The sequence below is a fragment of the Electrona antarctica genome (assembly GCF_951216825.1).
Source record: "Electrona antarctica genome assembly, chromosome: 1".
In the NCBI taxonomy this organism is placed as follows: Eukaryota; Metazoa; Chordata; class Actinopteri; order Myctophiformes; family Myctophidae; genus Electrona; species Electrona antarctica.
The window spans coordinates 22,300,249-22,316,834 of record NC_136806.1 but is presented as its reverse complement, the minus strand read 5'-3'; the positions used below and the strand labels follow the sequence as shown (position 1 = coordinate 22,316,834).

At 42.4% G+C, this 16,586-nt stretch overlaps 3 protein-coding genes across 5 annotated transcripts; 2 read left to right on the top strand and 1 right to left on the bottom strand.

Annotated features, from left to right (window-relative positions):
• rnaseh2c (ribonuclease H2, subunit C) lies at positions 1 to 5,912 on the bottom strand. 2 transcript variants are annotated; one of them, XM_079512729.1, is made up of 6 exons: positions 5,756 to 5,912; positions 4,254 to 4,363; positions 3,240 to 3,393; positions 2,871 to 2,983; positions 1,078 to 1,197; positions 1 to 209 (listed from the first exon to the last, which is right to left on the bottom strand). In XM_079512729.1, the coding sequence occupies exons 3-6, from the start codon at positions 3,391 to 3,393 to the stop codon at positions 186 to 188; spliced, it is 411 nt and encodes a 136-aa protein (XP_079368855.1). In that variant the 5' UTR covers positions 4,254 to 4,363; positions 5,756 to 5,912; the 3' UTR covers positions 1 to 185. The 2 variants fall into 2 exon arrangements, with proteins under 2 accessions (XP_079368855.1, XP_079368854.1); XM_079512728.1 differs by having other exon boundaries at positions 3,240 to 3,397; positions 4,184 to 4,363; positions 5,756 to 5,910.
• A 160-nt stretch (positions 5,913 to 6,072) lies between these two features.
• LOC306931341 (seipin-like) lies at positions 6,073 to 10,111 on the top strand. Of its 2 annotated transcripts, XM_079512699.1 has the most exons (10): positions 6,073 to 6,208; positions 6,620 to 6,911; positions 7,109 to 7,190; positions 7,306 to 7,449; positions 7,678 to 7,713; positions 8,221 to 8,355; positions 8,554 to 8,651; positions 8,908 to 9,028; positions 9,560 to 9,641; positions 9,756 to 10,111. In XM_079512699.1, the coding sequence occupies exons 2-10, from the start codon at positions 6,640 to 6,642 to the stop codon at positions 9,836 to 9,838; spliced, it is 1,053 nt and encodes a 350-aa protein (XP_079368825.1). In that variant the 5' UTR covers positions 6,073 to 6,208; positions 6,620 to 6,639; the 3' UTR covers positions 9,839 to 10,111. The 2 variants fall into 2 exon arrangements, with proteins under 2 accessions (XP_079368825.1, XP_079368826.1); XM_079512700.1 differs by lacking the exon at positions 7,678 to 7,713.
• Positions 10,112 to 10,635: 524 nt separating this feature from the next.
• Positions 10,636 to 16,159, top strand: LOC306930841 (inositol-trisphosphate 3-kinase A-like). The gene is made up of 8 exons (XM_079511937.1): positions 10,636 to 10,839; positions 11,072 to 12,149; positions 13,542 to 13,626; positions 13,884 to 14,097; positions 14,368 to 14,572; positions 14,909 to 15,010; positions 15,356 to 15,427; positions 15,672 to 16,159. Exons 2-8 carry the CDS (start codon positions 11,133 to 11,135, stop codon positions 15,936 to 15,938), a joined length of 1,962 nt encoding a protein of 653 aa, XP_079368063.1. The 5' UTR covers positions 10,636 to 10,839; positions 11,072 to 11,132; the 3' UTR covers positions 15,939 to 16,159.
• The last annotated feature ends 427 nt before the right edge of the window (positions 16,160 to 16,586 follow it).

Sequence of the window (16,586 nt, the reverse complement as noted above, 5' to 3'; positions counted from 1 at the left end):
TTATTTTACTTGTTTTATTTTTACTTTAAAGAATATATATATTTGGGGAAAAAATGAAAAAAGTATACCCTGCTTTTGGGCTTTCAACAATGACATACAGAGACACTCGCACACACTCATTCCTAACAAAGCCAAACTTCTTCGCTCAGTCAGATGGTAATGATCCCTTCAGGAAGGTACACCCATTAATCCTCCACTGACCCATGGATCTGTGAAGAGAAAAGATATTGGTGTCCACTACATAGTACATATGGCATAAATGACATAGTACATTCTGTTGAAAAGAAAACATGGACTGAAGAACATTGCCAAAGAACCAAATGCATAATCTCGAAGAGAAATCTTGGAAATTGTGCCTCAGGCAAGCCAAACTAACACTGATTTATAAATAAGATAATAAATAAATATAACCCCTTGTCCAATTATCCATCAATTATCCATAAAGGGCACATCAGTCAGGATGTGATTTAGCAGCTGGGGCATCGTGCTGTAATTATCAATGTACTTTAAGAGACACACTTGTGCTACTTTTGCGTTTTTGCACTTTATTCACCCTGAGGTTTTGGAGAAGTTGAAAGAAACTAAACAGAAGCAGAAAGCTAGCAAGGCTATGCCATTTTCTCTCCCAGCAAGCCAAATGACGTCATGATGACCTGACGCTATGATGACGTCCTCCTAGGCCAGATCAGCCCATATGGGGATGATCTTTACGTCATTTCCAGGACGTCTTCACAAGTTGAAATAACATAGTTTATTCTGGGTCAGATCTGACTAGTTATGATATGACGTTGATCTGGCCTCAATCGGACTCTGATTCATCCAGGGAAGTCCATCTTAGTGGGCAGAATTTATGTTGGTTGAAATCAGGTGATATTCTGGGCCAGATCTGACTAGTCTTGGTTTGACTTGATCTGGCCCCAATAGAGATGTCATTAATTCGTACAGGTCCGGACCGTGCTTGCTGGGATGCTTTGTAGAATGCACAAAAAAGGCATTGTATTGCAGCCTTGCTGCCTGCAAAATGCGTCCCGTCTGATCAGGCCTTAAGACACTAAGACAGGTAGGAGAGTCACTCACTGCATCTGCTATCTCTGGCCAGCCCATTGCCATGACAATAGCATCGTCAGTGTTGGGAGGGGTCTCCAGGTTCCAGTAGGTCAGTTTATCAAACATAGATGACACCTTCACGGTTCTGTCCTGGGTATAAGACAAGCATGTAATTTAGTAGAACTTGGACAAAAAGACCAGTGACAAAGCTCAAACTCTAAGTAGGTAAAACCTTTAGGCTGAATTCCTGGTTCAGCCTGCATGCTGAATGGGTGATGGACAGATCGTCACATTAACAAGTGGTGGTTAGGTTACAAGTCTACTGAATTTGCTGACTGGACCTTGCAGTGATAGGGTACAGTCACACATGCACAAATTAAATATTCACTTCCATTCTAAACTTCCTTGTATTGGAGTTAAAGGGAGAAGGGAGAAGAGTTTGGAACGCTCCACACGTCCCAAACTCTTCTCCCTTCTGGCTCCAAAACTATGGAATGCACTTCCCATTGCAGTCAGAACTGCAGCCTCACTCCCAATCTTCCGCCGTAGTCTGAAAACCCACCTCTTCAGACTCCACCATGGCCCGTAGCACTTGCCCTAGCCTAGCCCCTTAGATAGCACATTATGTAGACTTAGATAGTATTTTAAACAGACTTATAGCTTGTTATGTAGACAGCTCTAGAATTGCACTTTATGTAGTCATAGCACTTTATAGTACACATGTATAATATATTATATAGTATAGTATGTATAGTTTACATAGATACTCCAATGTTACGTTCTTAGTTTACGCATGATTCATGATAACTACTTTTTATACATGTGATGTATGCCATGCTTTTTGTTATTGCTTAATGTAAATCGCTCTGGATTAAGAGCGTCTGCTAAATGCCTAAATTGTAAATTGTAATTGTAAATTGTTAAACTTTAGTAGCCTCGGTACTCAGGCTTTTATTTTCGCATTCGGCTAAAAAATGAAAGCCTGGAGAACGCATTGGAAAATCTGGCATAGGAAGTGGGAGCCAACTTGTATTTCGCTAACCAATAACAGTGCAGAGGGGCGTCGCTCCAAATTTGGTGTACTCATAGATATTTAAAAAAAATCACACCCGTGTGAACTGAGTGGTGTAAGGTCTTATATAGCCTGTCTGACGTAATGAAATCATGTCTGACGTAATGAAATCACACCCGGGTGAACAGGGTGAACATAGCAACCATGCTCATTTCTTCTGCACAGAAAAGAAACCCTGTTCACCCGGGTGAACATAGCAACCATGCTCATTTTTTCTGCACAGACTAACAAAGCCAGTTGTAGGAGTGTTTTACACCACTCAAAAATAGATGCCTCATTGCAATTCATTGGAACGACGTGTCTCCATTGAAGGCATAAAGTCAAGTGGAAGTGCTGAAGGCATTTCCTGAAGGCACGCTGCGTCGCTGACCAAGTGACGTCACTCATGCGACTCCTCCATGTCTCTCGCTGCCACTCAAGTGACTACTGGCCAATCACAGCTCAACTTTTCCGGGTCAAGCTTCCTCTTCCGGCTCTGGGGCGTCTATGAGTGTACTCCGCTGTTTTCTACCGGGTAGGACAGGTGGGCTGGCACTCAGATCGGTGAACCAATACTTCCCCTAGGTCTCCTGCCTGGCAGTTCCAACCTCAACATCCTTCTACCGATTTACTCATTATCCCTCCTGTGTACATGTCCAAACCATCTCAATCTGGCCTCTCTGGCTTTATCTCCAAAACATCTGACATGCGCTGTCCCTCTGATGTACTCTGATGTGACTGTACCCTTATAGGGAACGTTAATGTTGTTTACCTCCTGGTCTGAGCCCGGTTTGTTGATCTCCTTCAGCACAAGTCCAGTGTAGCCCTGTGGACAGGTGACCTCCTGCCCTCTCAACTCACGACCCCTGAATGACACCGTTTTCTCTGCAGGATGTGGGCACAGGGAACACAATACAGTAAAGTTTGATCAGTTAGCATGAGATTTTACTATATATAGTTACAGATGAATTAACGATAACAAAAATGTATCTCTGTGATAAGTCACAAGTCGAGGAGACATCCGTTTTGCCTTCCATATCTGTCTATTTGTAATGTATGTCTGGCTCAATAGCCCCCCTGATTCTCAGACATAATATTATTATACATAGTATAAGTGGCTGACATCCTTATAACACCATACCATGTTTGCGGTCTTTTGTGGTAGCTGAGAAGTACTGCGAGACCTGGGCAGGCCCGTTGTGTTCTATCTCACAAGGCATTAGGTGGACTGGGACTCGATCTACCTGATCCACTGATGACAGCTTCACATTGATCACACTGCTGATGCAAGACATCTTACTGCAACACAACAGAGAAAAGCACACTTGAATGCTAAAGTACTATATGAAGCTCCAGTGGGATTTGATTCGCCGGAGTATGTGCTTAAACATTCGACAGGTCTACTAATAGCCAATTTTACATCAATGTGTCCAGATGTCAGTGGCAGTTCCCTCCCATCGTGTTTTACCAATGTGTGTGTGTGTTCTTTCTGGTTCTAGTACTACCGAGTGTTGAGTCGACTCATATATTATATCATGACATTGTAATGTACAAAGTAACGTGGTAGCCTAATTGGTAAATTAAGAAAATGTACGTTTAACAAACGGAGAAGAACTTCCTTGCACACTATTAAACCCGTTTGTTTTTTTGTTTTTTTTCAATTTACATTTTATTGAATTTTAATCAAACATACATGTAAACGAAACGACTGACAATTGACAATACATACAACCGAAAACAAAACAAAAGACAATATACACGTACAATACACACAAGGGGAGATATCTGCCTCTCTTCTCTATTGATGATCATAATACATAAGTACCTCAAACAGTAGCCCCTTTCGGATCCCTACGTTAAAGTTTCTGACATTTTGATGACTTTAGAAAGTCATCAAAATGTCAGAAACGTTAACAGAAGGGCAACTCCAAAAAACATGAAAATGATTCGCCAATGTTTCCCCACAGAGTCTTCAACAGTCCGACTGATACGTGTAATGTCTTTTCTGGGCTGGAGTGCAAAAGAAACGACTCACATTTTCCCCAGTTTATGTTTTTTAATACTCAATGCAAATCATATGTTTACCTTCCTTTCCGAGCTCCCAAACCTCTGTGTGTGTGGATGGATTTTGATAAACAACTCTGCTGTGTGCTACAGTGCTTGTGCTGGATTTACCGCTTCCTGGATGGCGGTGGTCTGATTGGATGGGATCTTCTTCTTCTACGTGGAAATATATTTTGGCGGGTATTTTGTTTGTGCTGCCCTCTAGAGTTACACGCACGCACGCACGCACGCACACACACACACACACACACACACACACACACACACACACACACACACACACACACAGACACACACACACACACACACACACACACACACACACACACACACACACACACACACACACACACACACACACACACACACACACACACACACACACACACACACACGCACACACACACACACACACACACACACATGCTGAATTGGTTTCCTTCCTCCATTCACATTGATTGATTGATTGATTGATTGATTGATTGATTGATTGATTAACAATTTGCAGAATTACAGTACATTTCAGCATAACTCAAAAAACTGTTAAATTATTAACTGTGGACGACACAACACCATAATGCATTACACTTGTTTACAATAGGGTCCACCATTTTCAATTCATCAGAACATTTAGAGACATACAAAATATACATATTATATTATAATAATCAAAAACAGGAAATCATCATAAAAGGAGGTATTAAAAAAGGGGAAAAACATACAGTGAGGGGAAGAGGGTGGGGGGATTCAGATTTTACGGGGGCCACGTTATCATTATTTATAGCCAGGCCATCTAAATCTGCCAACTTCCTTGATGACTATGCTGAACTACTGTGCATTATTTACACACTGACTTTGACCGTCTAGTGATGACTATAGGTTCAAGGTTCAAGTTTATTTTACATATAGACTAGAAGTCCTATATCATACATTCAACTGCAATGAGATCCATATAACCTGGCTCTCTCATCCCTTAATATGTTGAGATGATAAAAAGAGAGCTCTGTTGCTCTGTCTGTATATATGTCATATTCTAGATAATTCCAGTTAAAATTATGCGAAATATATATATATATTTTTACCATTTTGTACACTTTTGACCTGTCTGAGAATGTGAAAAGGGCCCACCCATAGCAGCTGCCTAAATTAGATTTTCACAACACGATTTCAATGATTTGTTGACTGACTTGTCTTTTCTGATCATTTCTGTTTTCTTTTATGTGTGTTACTTCTTCTGACATCAACATTTCATCTATACTGTTGAAATGAAATGATGAAATAAAATGATTACTATATTTACCCAGGGTATCTGGGCTAAGCTCAATAACTTGTTTCCAGCCAGGCCCTGCTCATAGAACACATTTCATCGTAGTGGTTCAATGCCTTGTTCAAGGGCACTTCAGCGGTGGTAATTTTAACGTGTCGGACCGCTGATTCGAACTGGCGACCTTCCGGTATCAAGACCGCTCCGCTATCCGTTCGGCCACCGCTGCCACTGTTAAAGGTAGGATGGGTAAGTGATAGTTAGGCTATTTGTTTACAAAATATAATATACAATAATATAATAATAAATAATAAAACTAGCGTTCTCACCAAATTATGCCCGCATCTTCCAAACCTTTGGTGACCATAAGAGAACTATAGGCGATCTATTGATAAGGTCTCATTACACAGCATACTGTATCAGCCCTTGTTGAACTTCAAAGTAGGTTAAATATTGAACTTGTGCATGCTAGATCTGCAGTCACACAATAGCCTAATACTCTCTGTTACAGTTGGCAGCTGCCAAGTGCCAAGTCAACACTGCATAAACAAAAGACAGCTGAGATCTCTCTCTCTCTCTCTCTCTCTCTCTCTCTGGTACTTCTCTCCCTCTCCCTCTCCCTCTCCCTCTCTCTCTCTCTCTCTCTCTGAAGTTGATTGGACTGGCGTTCATGCGTAACACAAGAGGTGTTTCATCATGGTCTATCGAAGCTGTTAAGCAAGTCTTGAAGAAAGTGCAACAGTTGATTGCACCACAGGATCAGAATTAAGATTCAGTCAGTGGTGAGTAAAATTCACGCTATTAATAATAAAGCAGATTATATTATTGCTTCAAACTAGCATGCTAGGAAGCTAATGTTGGGGGGTGGGACTGTGTCTTATTTCAGTAGTATTCACTAAACAATGAGTTGGGAGTAGGATGTTTACAGTGTAGTTGGAAAGAAAATGTTGGCTGCTTTGATTGCTTTGTTCTTAATCCATTGTTTTTGCATGATACCTGGCTGGCGTTTATGTTTCTGCTTGAAGTTGTGACTGATATCTGATATTGGAATTGGATACAGTAGGCCTACTGTTTTAAGATTATACCACTCATCATCATCACCATCAATATGATGGCTTATCTTGGGCCTGGCTAGCTCAGATAGGATACATTGACGTTTGTGATTAAGGGCATGTATAATTTATATTTTTAAGCCATCAGCTGGTTTGATTTTATGGATCAACAAAGTGAGGATCTCATGAAGCCCTGCGGCTGCCCTCAAGATGAGTCACAGTCAGAACCAGGCCTTCGTGACCCAACGTTGCTGTGGCTCCAGGACACTGTCATCATCGCAATGTTCCATGTCCGCCAGAGGTTGTTGTGGGGAGCTGTCGTATTGAGTGCTGTGTTCCTACTCCTCTGGACAGCCACATTTTTATATAGTGCCTTCTATTACTCTTACATGCCAAATCCAGCTTATGCTACCCCCGTACACTACTATTACAGGTGTGTATGACTGTATGTGACCTGTTCTCTTCTCCCTCAGACAATGCATAGGCCTACAATTATTCATGATTGTTCGTGTATATTTATTCCCTCGTTCTCTGACACACACACACACACACACACACACACACACAGACACACAGACACAAATACAGAAAGAGAGAGACTTGCATATTAACTTTGCATTGTGTTTTAAGGACCAACTGCAAGTCGTTAAGTTCCCATCCATGCTCCTATCCTGTGGCCAACATCTCCCTACTGGTTAACGGAAAGAGTCAGGTGGGTGTCTGTCTATCTACTGTGTCTATTTACTGATCGTATGTCTGTGTTATTTAACTTAATTTGTCTGTATTTCGTTTCATTTCTCAACTATATGGTGAACCCACCATTTCAGGCGATGACATTTGGTCATCCCTATCGAATCTCTCTGGTTTTGGAGATGCCTGATTCCCCACCCAATCGGGAGCTAGGGATGTTTATGATCAGGATGAGCTGTTATTCCCGCGAAGGGAAGGAGGTTGCCTCCTCTGCCCATTCTGTGAGTTGTTCACCGCTCCTGAACTGTTCAGAGATTCATTGTTCATACCCTAGATGGTCATACTGGCCATACATGGTCATATCAATATGCATGTGCACACGCGCACACACACACACACACACACACACACACACACACACACACACACACACACACACACACACACACACACACACACACTCAAAAACGCTCTTCCATTGCAAGTTACTTATGCTGTTGCTCTTCCAGGCCAGCCTGCTTGTCTCTGCATCCAGCTCTCGCTTTGTGAGTACTGCAGTACACTACTAATGCACACTAACTCCAAATCATACCACATAGGTCATGTCAGGTTATCACTGCTTTACGCTTGTCCATGGTGCTCTACTGCCATCTACTGTATACTACAGAGTAGGTCATTTCAATGGGGAATTTCAACTGTATGAATGAAAACAAACTTGAAGACTGGGTCCCAGTCTTACAATGTAGGCATTTGGCTGATGGTTTTATCTAAGGGACTTACAAAATGAAAGATTTAATCAAGTGGGGTGAACCCTAGTCAACAAATGATGTCACGTATGGAGTGCAGATGAAAACAATTAAGAGCAACAAAGTAACTAGTATAGCAGGTAAACATCAAACATAGCAACTAATTAGGCTACTTACTTACTGTAATCAGAATTAGCCAATACAAGCTCACAACACACGTAATTGAACTCCAATTAGATGCAAAATGTGTGCCACATATATGTACTGTATATGAGAGCTTGATGGTGTCATCCTCTTCTGGTTTAGACCATGCTGAGGTATCGTTCCACCCTTTTGAGGTGCCTTGGGACGCTCCTGTTCCTCCCAGCATACCTGACTGGAGTGGCTGAACAGAAGCAGCTGCTGGAGGTGGAAATATTCTCTGACTACATAGACAGCTCTGTGAGTGCAAGACTACGCTCTCTGTGTGTGTGTGTGTGTGTGTGTGTGTGTGTGTGTGTGTGTGTGTGTGTGTGTGTGTGTGTGTGTGTGTGTGTGTGTGTGTGTGTGTGTGTGTGTGTGTGTGTGTGTGTGTGTGTGTGTGTGTGTGTGTGTGTGTGTTTCATACCTACAGTATAACAGGCGTTTCTCTGTGTGCAGTATGCTTCTGCTGTTGGAGCCTTCATTGAGATCATGTCTAGTAAGGTGCAGATTTATTCATCTCAGCTCTTCATATATGCTAACTTCTCTGGCATAAGGTGAGTGTCCAATGCACACTTTCTAAATCTAATCTGTTTTTGTGACCTGTGAGCAATAGGCTGTGACAGAAATTAAATGACTCCTTTACTACTCCCAAAAGATGAAATTGTAGATTGATAATTGTATTAAATTCTAAGTTACATCGTACTGTTTTACTGCTTCATGTGAACTAGCATGTGAAAAAGCCTATGCTGACAACATTATTCTGATCAATTCAAATACTAACATCCTGTTTTCTGTGTATTATTTCGTAAGGTACATATTGCACCACTTCCCTCTGGCGTCAGCGATCATAGGCGTGGCCAGCAACTTCATGTTCCTCAGCGTTCTCCTGCTCCTTGGCTCCTTGAAAGACGGATCGTGGACATCACAGCAGGTGATGTCCACGACAGACAAACGTGTCTAAATGGCAAGGTTTAGAGACGCAATATACCATATATACACAACGGCCATTTTGCTCTTACTGTACACATCGCACTCCATGGGTGGTGGAGGGTGGGTCCATTTTGGTTATATGTGTGGTTATTTGATAAGTAGTATTTGCCTGTGTAGGTCTGTTGTTGTGACCTATAATAGCTCTGTCAGTGTTAAGCCTGATTTATATAAATTAGCAAAGTAGCAAATGTACAAGCTCGTGAGCTTGTACTGTATCTTCTTGTACTGTACTTGTACTGTATCTTCTATTTTCTGAGTGCATCACTGGCGCACGTCTAAATCAGCCTGTATAGTACTGTATGTGTTGTTTCAGGTTGCATATTGAAGAAACTACTTTGTGAGTGTTCAACTGTAAATATAGACCCGCAAGGGTCCATTTCTACACCACAGATTAATTCATGCTCCGGTGTGTAGGTTTTGGGTCTCTACAGTATATCCAATTGCTCACTGTATTATTGTACATTGTACACAGAACAATACAAGAGAAAATTCACTTAAGAAGGAGAGGAGGAGTTTTAAAGCTCAGCTCGAGGATCATGAGGACAGCACTGCAGGTACACACACACACACACACACACACACCCACACACACACACACTTTTGTCACAAATTACATTTTAGTGAGGCACAATGTACTCTCTTTATTGACGCGTGTAATTCTGCTACAGAGATGAATGCATCGGAGGACTCCCCGGTGAATCTACTTCATATAAGACCCACAGACCTGACCCAGGGGGAAAGGGAAATCTGAATGTGAATGACTGGTGCTGACATGAGACTTGATACATGAGACACAAGTACTTTCCAGTTGTCTGTTTTGTTCATAAATGACAGTGATTCTTCATGACCACTAGGTGGGGCAAAAAGACAAGTGGGGTTTGTTACATTTGTAAGTTATGTTGTTTACCCAGGGGTTCGGTGTAAAAGGATATATATATATATCAGTATATTGGCAGTTATTTCTCCATGTGTTGTTTACATTTTCATCCTGCATTGATGTTTAAAATAAATACAGTAAAAGATGGTTAAATGATGTATGGTGCACATGTGAGTCAAACTGTCATCCCAAAGGTTTCACTGAAGGTCTTTGTTACTGTAAAGTTTCAGAATATGCCCAGGCGGTGGCGTAACCGTCTGGGCACCCGACTGGTAATCCAGTCGCAGTGTGCCGCGGGTTCGACTCCCGAGCCCGACACGGCCTTTACTGCAGGTCTTCCCCCATCTCTCTCCCGTTTCCTGTCAGCCTACTGTCTGTCCCTTCAAAAACCAATAAAAAAGGCGTAAGCCGCAAAAAAATATCTTAAAAAAAAAAAAAGTTTCAGAATATGTTTTCAATGGCAGAACAGGTCCAGTCTAGTGCTTTATTATTTATAGTTAAATAAATGAATGAATTAATCAATATTATTCAGATAAGATACTTTTCTCTCTTTAAAGCCACTTCAGCTAAATGTTTCTATTTTCTATAACAAATATATCTACAAAAAGTGTATAGTCATCATTGGTACGGGGGAAAACCTGATATACAGTGTACCGTATATGTTACAAAGGGGTACCTATTTCAGGCAAATGTTTACCTGATATTGCTGCTGGATGATGTTTTGGAAATTCTGTGGCGTCACTGTATGCAAAATGTTTTATCAAAAAGGATTAACACAGGAACAGACATACTGTAGTGTACACTACACACACACACACAAGCGAAGGAGCAGAATAACGTTGCTTGCTGACAGTCAAAGAAGACAGGTGGGAGAGGTAAAGTACTTTCCACAAGATTTATACTTACTGAAGTTCCTTTTGTAGCACAGAACTGGATAAAAGCAGTTTAGCTTTACTTCTGATACCTGTACTGTATTATATGTCATTTGCAGTGTTGGGTCTAATGATGTCTTCAGTACAAGAATTTTCATAACGGTATACAGTGTCTTACTTAGATTTCAATATGAATTTTCTGAAAAGTATTTAAAATTATGCAACTTTTCTGCAGACATTTCTCTGACTTAATTACCACATATTTGGACAAAGAACTGGCCAAGCGTGTTTGAAACATGGAGCAGACGCATCATCCATCCGCTCTCGGTGAGGATCCAGTAACCACCAGGACGAACACGTCGGACACAGAGGCAGAAAAGCACATAGAGGCACAAGGAGGAACAGAATACAAAGGGGGGATAGCAAACGGTGAAGGGAAGAAGACGGTGAACGAGACAGCCCCCACTGATGATGTGTCAGATGGACTATCTGTGAAGATGCACCAACTCCTGTCAATTAGCAAAGGGCCGTTCAGGACACGGAGGCCCAGACTCCAGTGGACAAAAAGCTTCCCCCCATTCAGTCAGTGCGTTGGGGAACATGATGAGTCTGAACGGGTGAGACAGAATGATTTCGGGGAAGAGGTTCAGTGCTATTCGGAACTTCGTGTCACTCACAGACCCCATCTCCGTGTTCAACAGAGGGTGAGGGAAGGGAGTACAGAGGAAGTGCAGTTTAAGCAAGGGGGGAGAGACGACGAGAGAACAAATGACACACTGACTGCCAGGGAATCGAGGGCCGAGTTGAAGGCGAGATGGAGAGCGACGAGGAGACAAAGATTAGGGGGCAGTGATGGGACAGGATGGGTGAGGAGAGAGAGATGGAACGGGAGAGGAAGAATGGAAGAGACTGGAGGAAAGCAAGATGGTAAAGCAATGAGACTGGGGAAGGAGACCAGACCCCCAGAGGAGGTAAAGGGTGGCAGTTTAGATAGTGGGAGAATGTTCCATGACGCCCCAGAGGGCGATATAGGTGTGAATTCTGAGACGGATGGAACAGAAGCAGAAAGTGAGGAAAGAAACATTGGTGATCACTCTGAGATGGAGGGAGGGAGTGATGGGAGCAGTCGGATAAATACGATGGGCGAAGTTGGTGAGGGGCCGGTGAGACAGGCAACCCAATGGTCTTCCCCACATCCCATCCTCTCCCGCCTCTTACAATCCTCTGCCTCCTTCACCCTTTCCTCCCCTGAGAGTGATGAAGTCTTCAGTGACAAGGAGGATGCCGGCTCAAAGAGGAACACCCTCAGAAAGGTGAGAGGAGCTCATGAGTGAATCTATCCTTTACTCCTTATTCAAATGACCCATGACAACATGCACTACAGTATATTATGATAATTCCTCAACATCACAGAATTATGAGTTGCTGCGCTCGGCTCTGTATGTAACTGCAATGGTTTTCCGTGAAAGAGACATCAAAACTTTGTTTCTCAACTGTTCTCAGCAGCTCCTGTGGTCCTGGTGATTTGCATGGGTTTGAAAGATAGCCATGGCACTGTTAGATTTGAATGGCATTTGCATGCCATGCTTGGCTTCAGATATGAGAAAGATGAGGGGAAAAGAAAGGGGGTTGTCCGTAGGCCTATACCATCCATCAAAAACACGATTGGCATGAATGTATACCTTGCCATAGAATGGTAACAAGAGAGACAGAATGGCACCATTTTTAATTGTGCTGTGATCTGCCAAACAACACTGCCAGAATGATAGTTGGCTTGGCACCACAAATGTGATATATTTTACATAGGCCTACTGAACACTGGAACCTGTGCAGTGCTCTGACCTCTTGCATGATAACATGCATATGTACAGGAATGTTAGTGTGGATCTTTTTGTGTATCTCTTGTTGCCTATTTCTTTTCCTAGTTAGATAGACATACTGTTTGCTTGTTAGGTTTGATGTGTACCTATTACCTGATATCCATTGTGGGCCTTAATTGTTTTTATTTGCACCCTACCCTACTTATTAGACCTTGTTTGTGTAATGCTATTTACTCTGATCTTACACTTGTAAAGAGTCACTCTGGATAAGAGCGTCTGCTAAATGCCAAATTGAATGAGATGCACATAACTGGTGAATAAAGTAATGCTAAATCCAATTCCAAAGGCAGTATAGGAGAACAATAGGATAGCCAATAGATGACGTGAGCATGAGGCAAGTGACTTCCAATACAACAAGCCAGAGAAACAATGTTCCAATCTATTATGCAGCCTGAAAGAGCTGGACTTGTGGAAAGCATGCTTGAGCTTTAATTTCTTGCTTTTTATACTATACATATGCACATTGCACATGCATCATGGTGTAGTAGTGGATTCATCCACTTTGTTGAAGTACAAGTGTTAGTAGCAGTTGTTGAACAGTCAGTCTTGGTGATACAGGCTGTAAGCATTATCACTTTATGTACATTTTAATTATATGACTATGAATACACTGCATTGCTGATGCACTGGCCGGCATTGTGTATACACTTAAATGATTGATATCTGCTGCTAAGTGCCAGAGCCCAGAATCCAACCCTGGCTCAGGAGCCTTCCATGTTAGCATCGGTCTCTCCATAATGCTATTTGTATGATAATAGAAACTCCTACATATGTGGCTCCATAATGGTATTTCTACCATTTCATCTCCATCTTCTTTTTCCCCAGTGTCGGTCCTGGAAGAAATTCCTGAACATGATGCAATGGTCAGTGGAACAGCAGAGTTCCTGGGTCCAGCTGGCTGGACATCAAGGCATGTGTGCTTCTCTCTCTCGCACACATGCACGCACACACGCACACACGCGCGTGCACCTTTTGCTGCTGTCATATTATTTTACATAATTTCCGCCAGTTTGTAGCTTGAACCAGCATAATGGAGTGGACCTGTACAAATGTACAGTATACTTCTCATAATGGGAGTGCTGATCTTAAATCACCACAGCCTTTTTCATTAACCAGTATTTCATCCACACTTTACACCTCCCTTGTTGGTTGCTGTTGCCACTGTAGGTAACTTCCAGACGATTGAGGGGGGCGAGGTGTTGAAGTTGTACAGTGATGTGGAGGCATCGTGTCTGGCCTGCCTCATGACAGACCCGCTGAAGCCTTTTGTCCCACAGTACCATGGCTTGATGACCCGTGGAGGGCACACGTACGTTCGCCTGGAGGACCTGCTCTGTGGCCTGAAGAGACCTGTCATCATGGACTGCAAGATGGGTGTCAGGTAAGGCCCCGTGCAGCCTTGTAGAATGAGTTTAATATGTCAAATGAAACGGGCACAATAATAATGTCCATGACATTCTTTTATTTTTATTTTAAGTACTGAATTGCTTTCATAATCCCACAACTTTGACAATACTGTTTTCCACAGACTGTCCTGGATAGCAATAAGAGCCTAAAACCTAATTGATGCTTGCATGATGACGATTAATTAGGCGTTAAGGTTGTATGATCTCATTAAAACAATGTAGACAGTTTGGAGTTTTCTTTTCAGGACATACCTGGAGGAGGAACTGTTGACAGCACGCAATAAACCCAAGCTACGGAGTGATCTGTACGAGAAGATGGTGAAAGCCGACCCGACAGCTCCAACAGCAGAAGAACACGCACAAAAGGGGGTGACAAAATGGCGCTACCTTCAGTGGAAGGACAAAACCACCTCTACTTCCACATTGGGATTCCGGATTGAAGGCATCATGGTAGGAATGTTTTTTGGATAGTATAGATGTTTGGAGACAGTAAAGACCATCGGGCTCGGGAATTGACCCTTTGACCTGCTGTCAGGCTGCATTAGAGCCTGCTATGTGGTATTGGCGCTCAATAATACCTTATCAATGCACTCGTGCCCATACACAATTCACTCCATTTATTGGATAACAAAGTCAATATTTATGGATTGCTCTGTAATTTGTACAGCTCAACATTACTCTGATTTATTCAAACTAGGGCACATGTGATGCATACTTCTTTGTTTTGTTTGAAATGTGTGTGTGCTGGTGTAAGTTGACGTCCCTGTGTTTGTCTCTCTGAGTCAGATGGAGAACGGAAGTATTCAGCGGGACTTTAGGAAAATTCTGACTTTAGCACAAGTCACTGACGCCTTGCTCTCCTTCACCAAGAGTCAGCTTCACATCCTGGTCAGTTTGCTCTGCCAGATGAGCAGCACTAGCTATATTACACTGCTTCACACAGTTATCTCATATCAAGTAAATCTTTCATCACCACCATCTTATTTTTCTCACCCATCCCCCTCATCCAATTGCCCTCTCTCTGTCTCCTACCTACTGCTGCTCAACAACCACTATACACTGTACTCCACCTGATTGATTGAAGAATGTATTAACAGTTTTGGAGAATTACAGTACATTTCAAGCACAACTCAATACAAGACTGTTAACTGTGGATGACACCATAATAAAGCATTACACTTGTTTACAATAGGGTCCACCATGTCTTCCCTCTTCTCATATATCTCTCAACAGAAGGCCTACCACTCCAGACTCCAGGCCTTGAGTGAAGCCTTAAATGAGTCGCCATTTTTCAAAACCCATGAGGTTAGTCTTTCTTATGTGCTTCGCTGAATTACGATTCAATTATATCTGAAAGTGAAAAAGCTGGAGTTAGATCTGGAAATGATTAATAATCTGAATCCCAGAGAATAGCCCATTTGTCTTTTGCATCTATAGTATTTACAGTTATCTTTTTAATGATGTATTAATCATGGCTCTAATTTGCATTAATTCATCCATCCACCCCAGCCCATATGCTAAATAACTTTTCTTTGACATGTCTCACCAGGTTATTGGTAGCTCACTCCTCTTTGTCCACGACCACAGCAGCAAGGCTAGTGTGTGGATGATAGACTTTGGAAAGACCATTTCAGTGCTGGGCACTGAGCTGCAGCACAACGTCCCATGGGCAGAGGGAAACGGGGAGGACGGGTACCTCATTGGACTGGCGTCGCTCACCTCTTCACTGAGTCAGGCCATCAGTAAAGCCTCCTCCTGGTGTCAAGACGGGAACTCTGGAGGGGGGAACACAGAAGAGATCACCAAAGTGGACTGAGGCATTGTGGGTGTGCATGATAAACGTTCACGGTTGAGATGTCACTGACAACGCTCCCTTCAAGCTACACTTTTGCCCATTGCCTCAAAAGTCACTGTGACTGAGGGTATGAAGGGAATGGAGATTTGATGTAGTAAATCTTTTGATTTAGAAAATTATTCTTCACTGGTTGAGGAAATTGAAATACTAATAAAAAACTTTTCCAGAGGACTCTGGTATGGTTCTTCCCACTAGCCTACATCTGAATGTAATGACAGTGGTAGGTAGGTGGTATTTATCTTACCAAAAGTAATCAAAACTTTCTTTTTCAAGGCTTCGTGAGACTTTGTTCAACCCAAGCTATGTAGGCTATCTGTTATATTTAATTACAAAACAGATGTCAATTGTTTGACATCAGCTCAAATTGGAGTACCCCCCCCCCCCCCCCCCCCCCCCCTCTTTCATGCACACACTTGTTGTCTTGTATATCCTTACGCTATTACAGTCTTTTGAGGAAGCTAATGGGCTCTGGTTATTTATTTACTTAAAGAGATGCATGCTGCTACAAATGAAAGGTTCAGTTCTGATTAGAGTTAAGACGCCCTTAAGCCAAATGACCACCAGAGGGCGCACATATCTCGGAACACCAGGGTCATGCATCAGCGGGGT

Bases quoted from the DNA above. Each gene is read 5' to 3' on its own strand.
- rnaseh2c (XM_079512729.1), bottom strand. From the start codon at position 3,393: ATGTCTTGCATCAGCAGTGTGATCAATGTGAAGCTGTCATCAGTGGAT. The intron at 2,984-3,239 runs GTATGGTGTTAT...CACATCCTGCAG, and splicing joins CACAAAAGACCGCAAACATG to AGAAAACGGTGTCATTCAGG. The intron at 1,198-2,870 runs GTAAACAACATT...TCTTATACCCAG, and splicing joins AACCGGGCTCAGACCAGGAG to GACAGAACCGTGAAGGTGTC.
- LOC306931341 (XM_079512699.1), top strand. From the start codon at position 6,640: ATGGATCAACAAAGTGAGGATCTCATGAAGCCCTGCGGCTGCCCTCAA. The intron at 7,714-8,220 runs GTGAGTACTGCA...CTTCTGGTTTAG, and splicing joins CTGCATCCAGCTCTCGCTTT to ACCATGCTGAGGTATCGTTC. The intron at 9,642-9,755 runs GTACACACACAC...ATTCTGCTACAG, and splicing joins TCATGAGGACAGCACTGCAG to AGATGAATGCATCGGAGGAC.
- LOC306930841 (XM_079511937.1), top strand. From the start codon at position 11,133: ATGGAGCAGACGCATCATCCATCCGCTCTCGGTGAGGATCCAGTAACC. The intron at 13,627-13,883 runs GCATGTGTGCTT...TTGCCACTGTAG, and splicing joins CCAGCTGGCTGGACATCAAG to GTAACTTCCAGACGATTGAG. The intron at 15,428-15,671 runs GTTAGTCTTTCT...ATGTCTCACCAG, and splicing joins CATTTTTCAAAACCCATGAG to GTTATTGGTAGCTCACTCCT.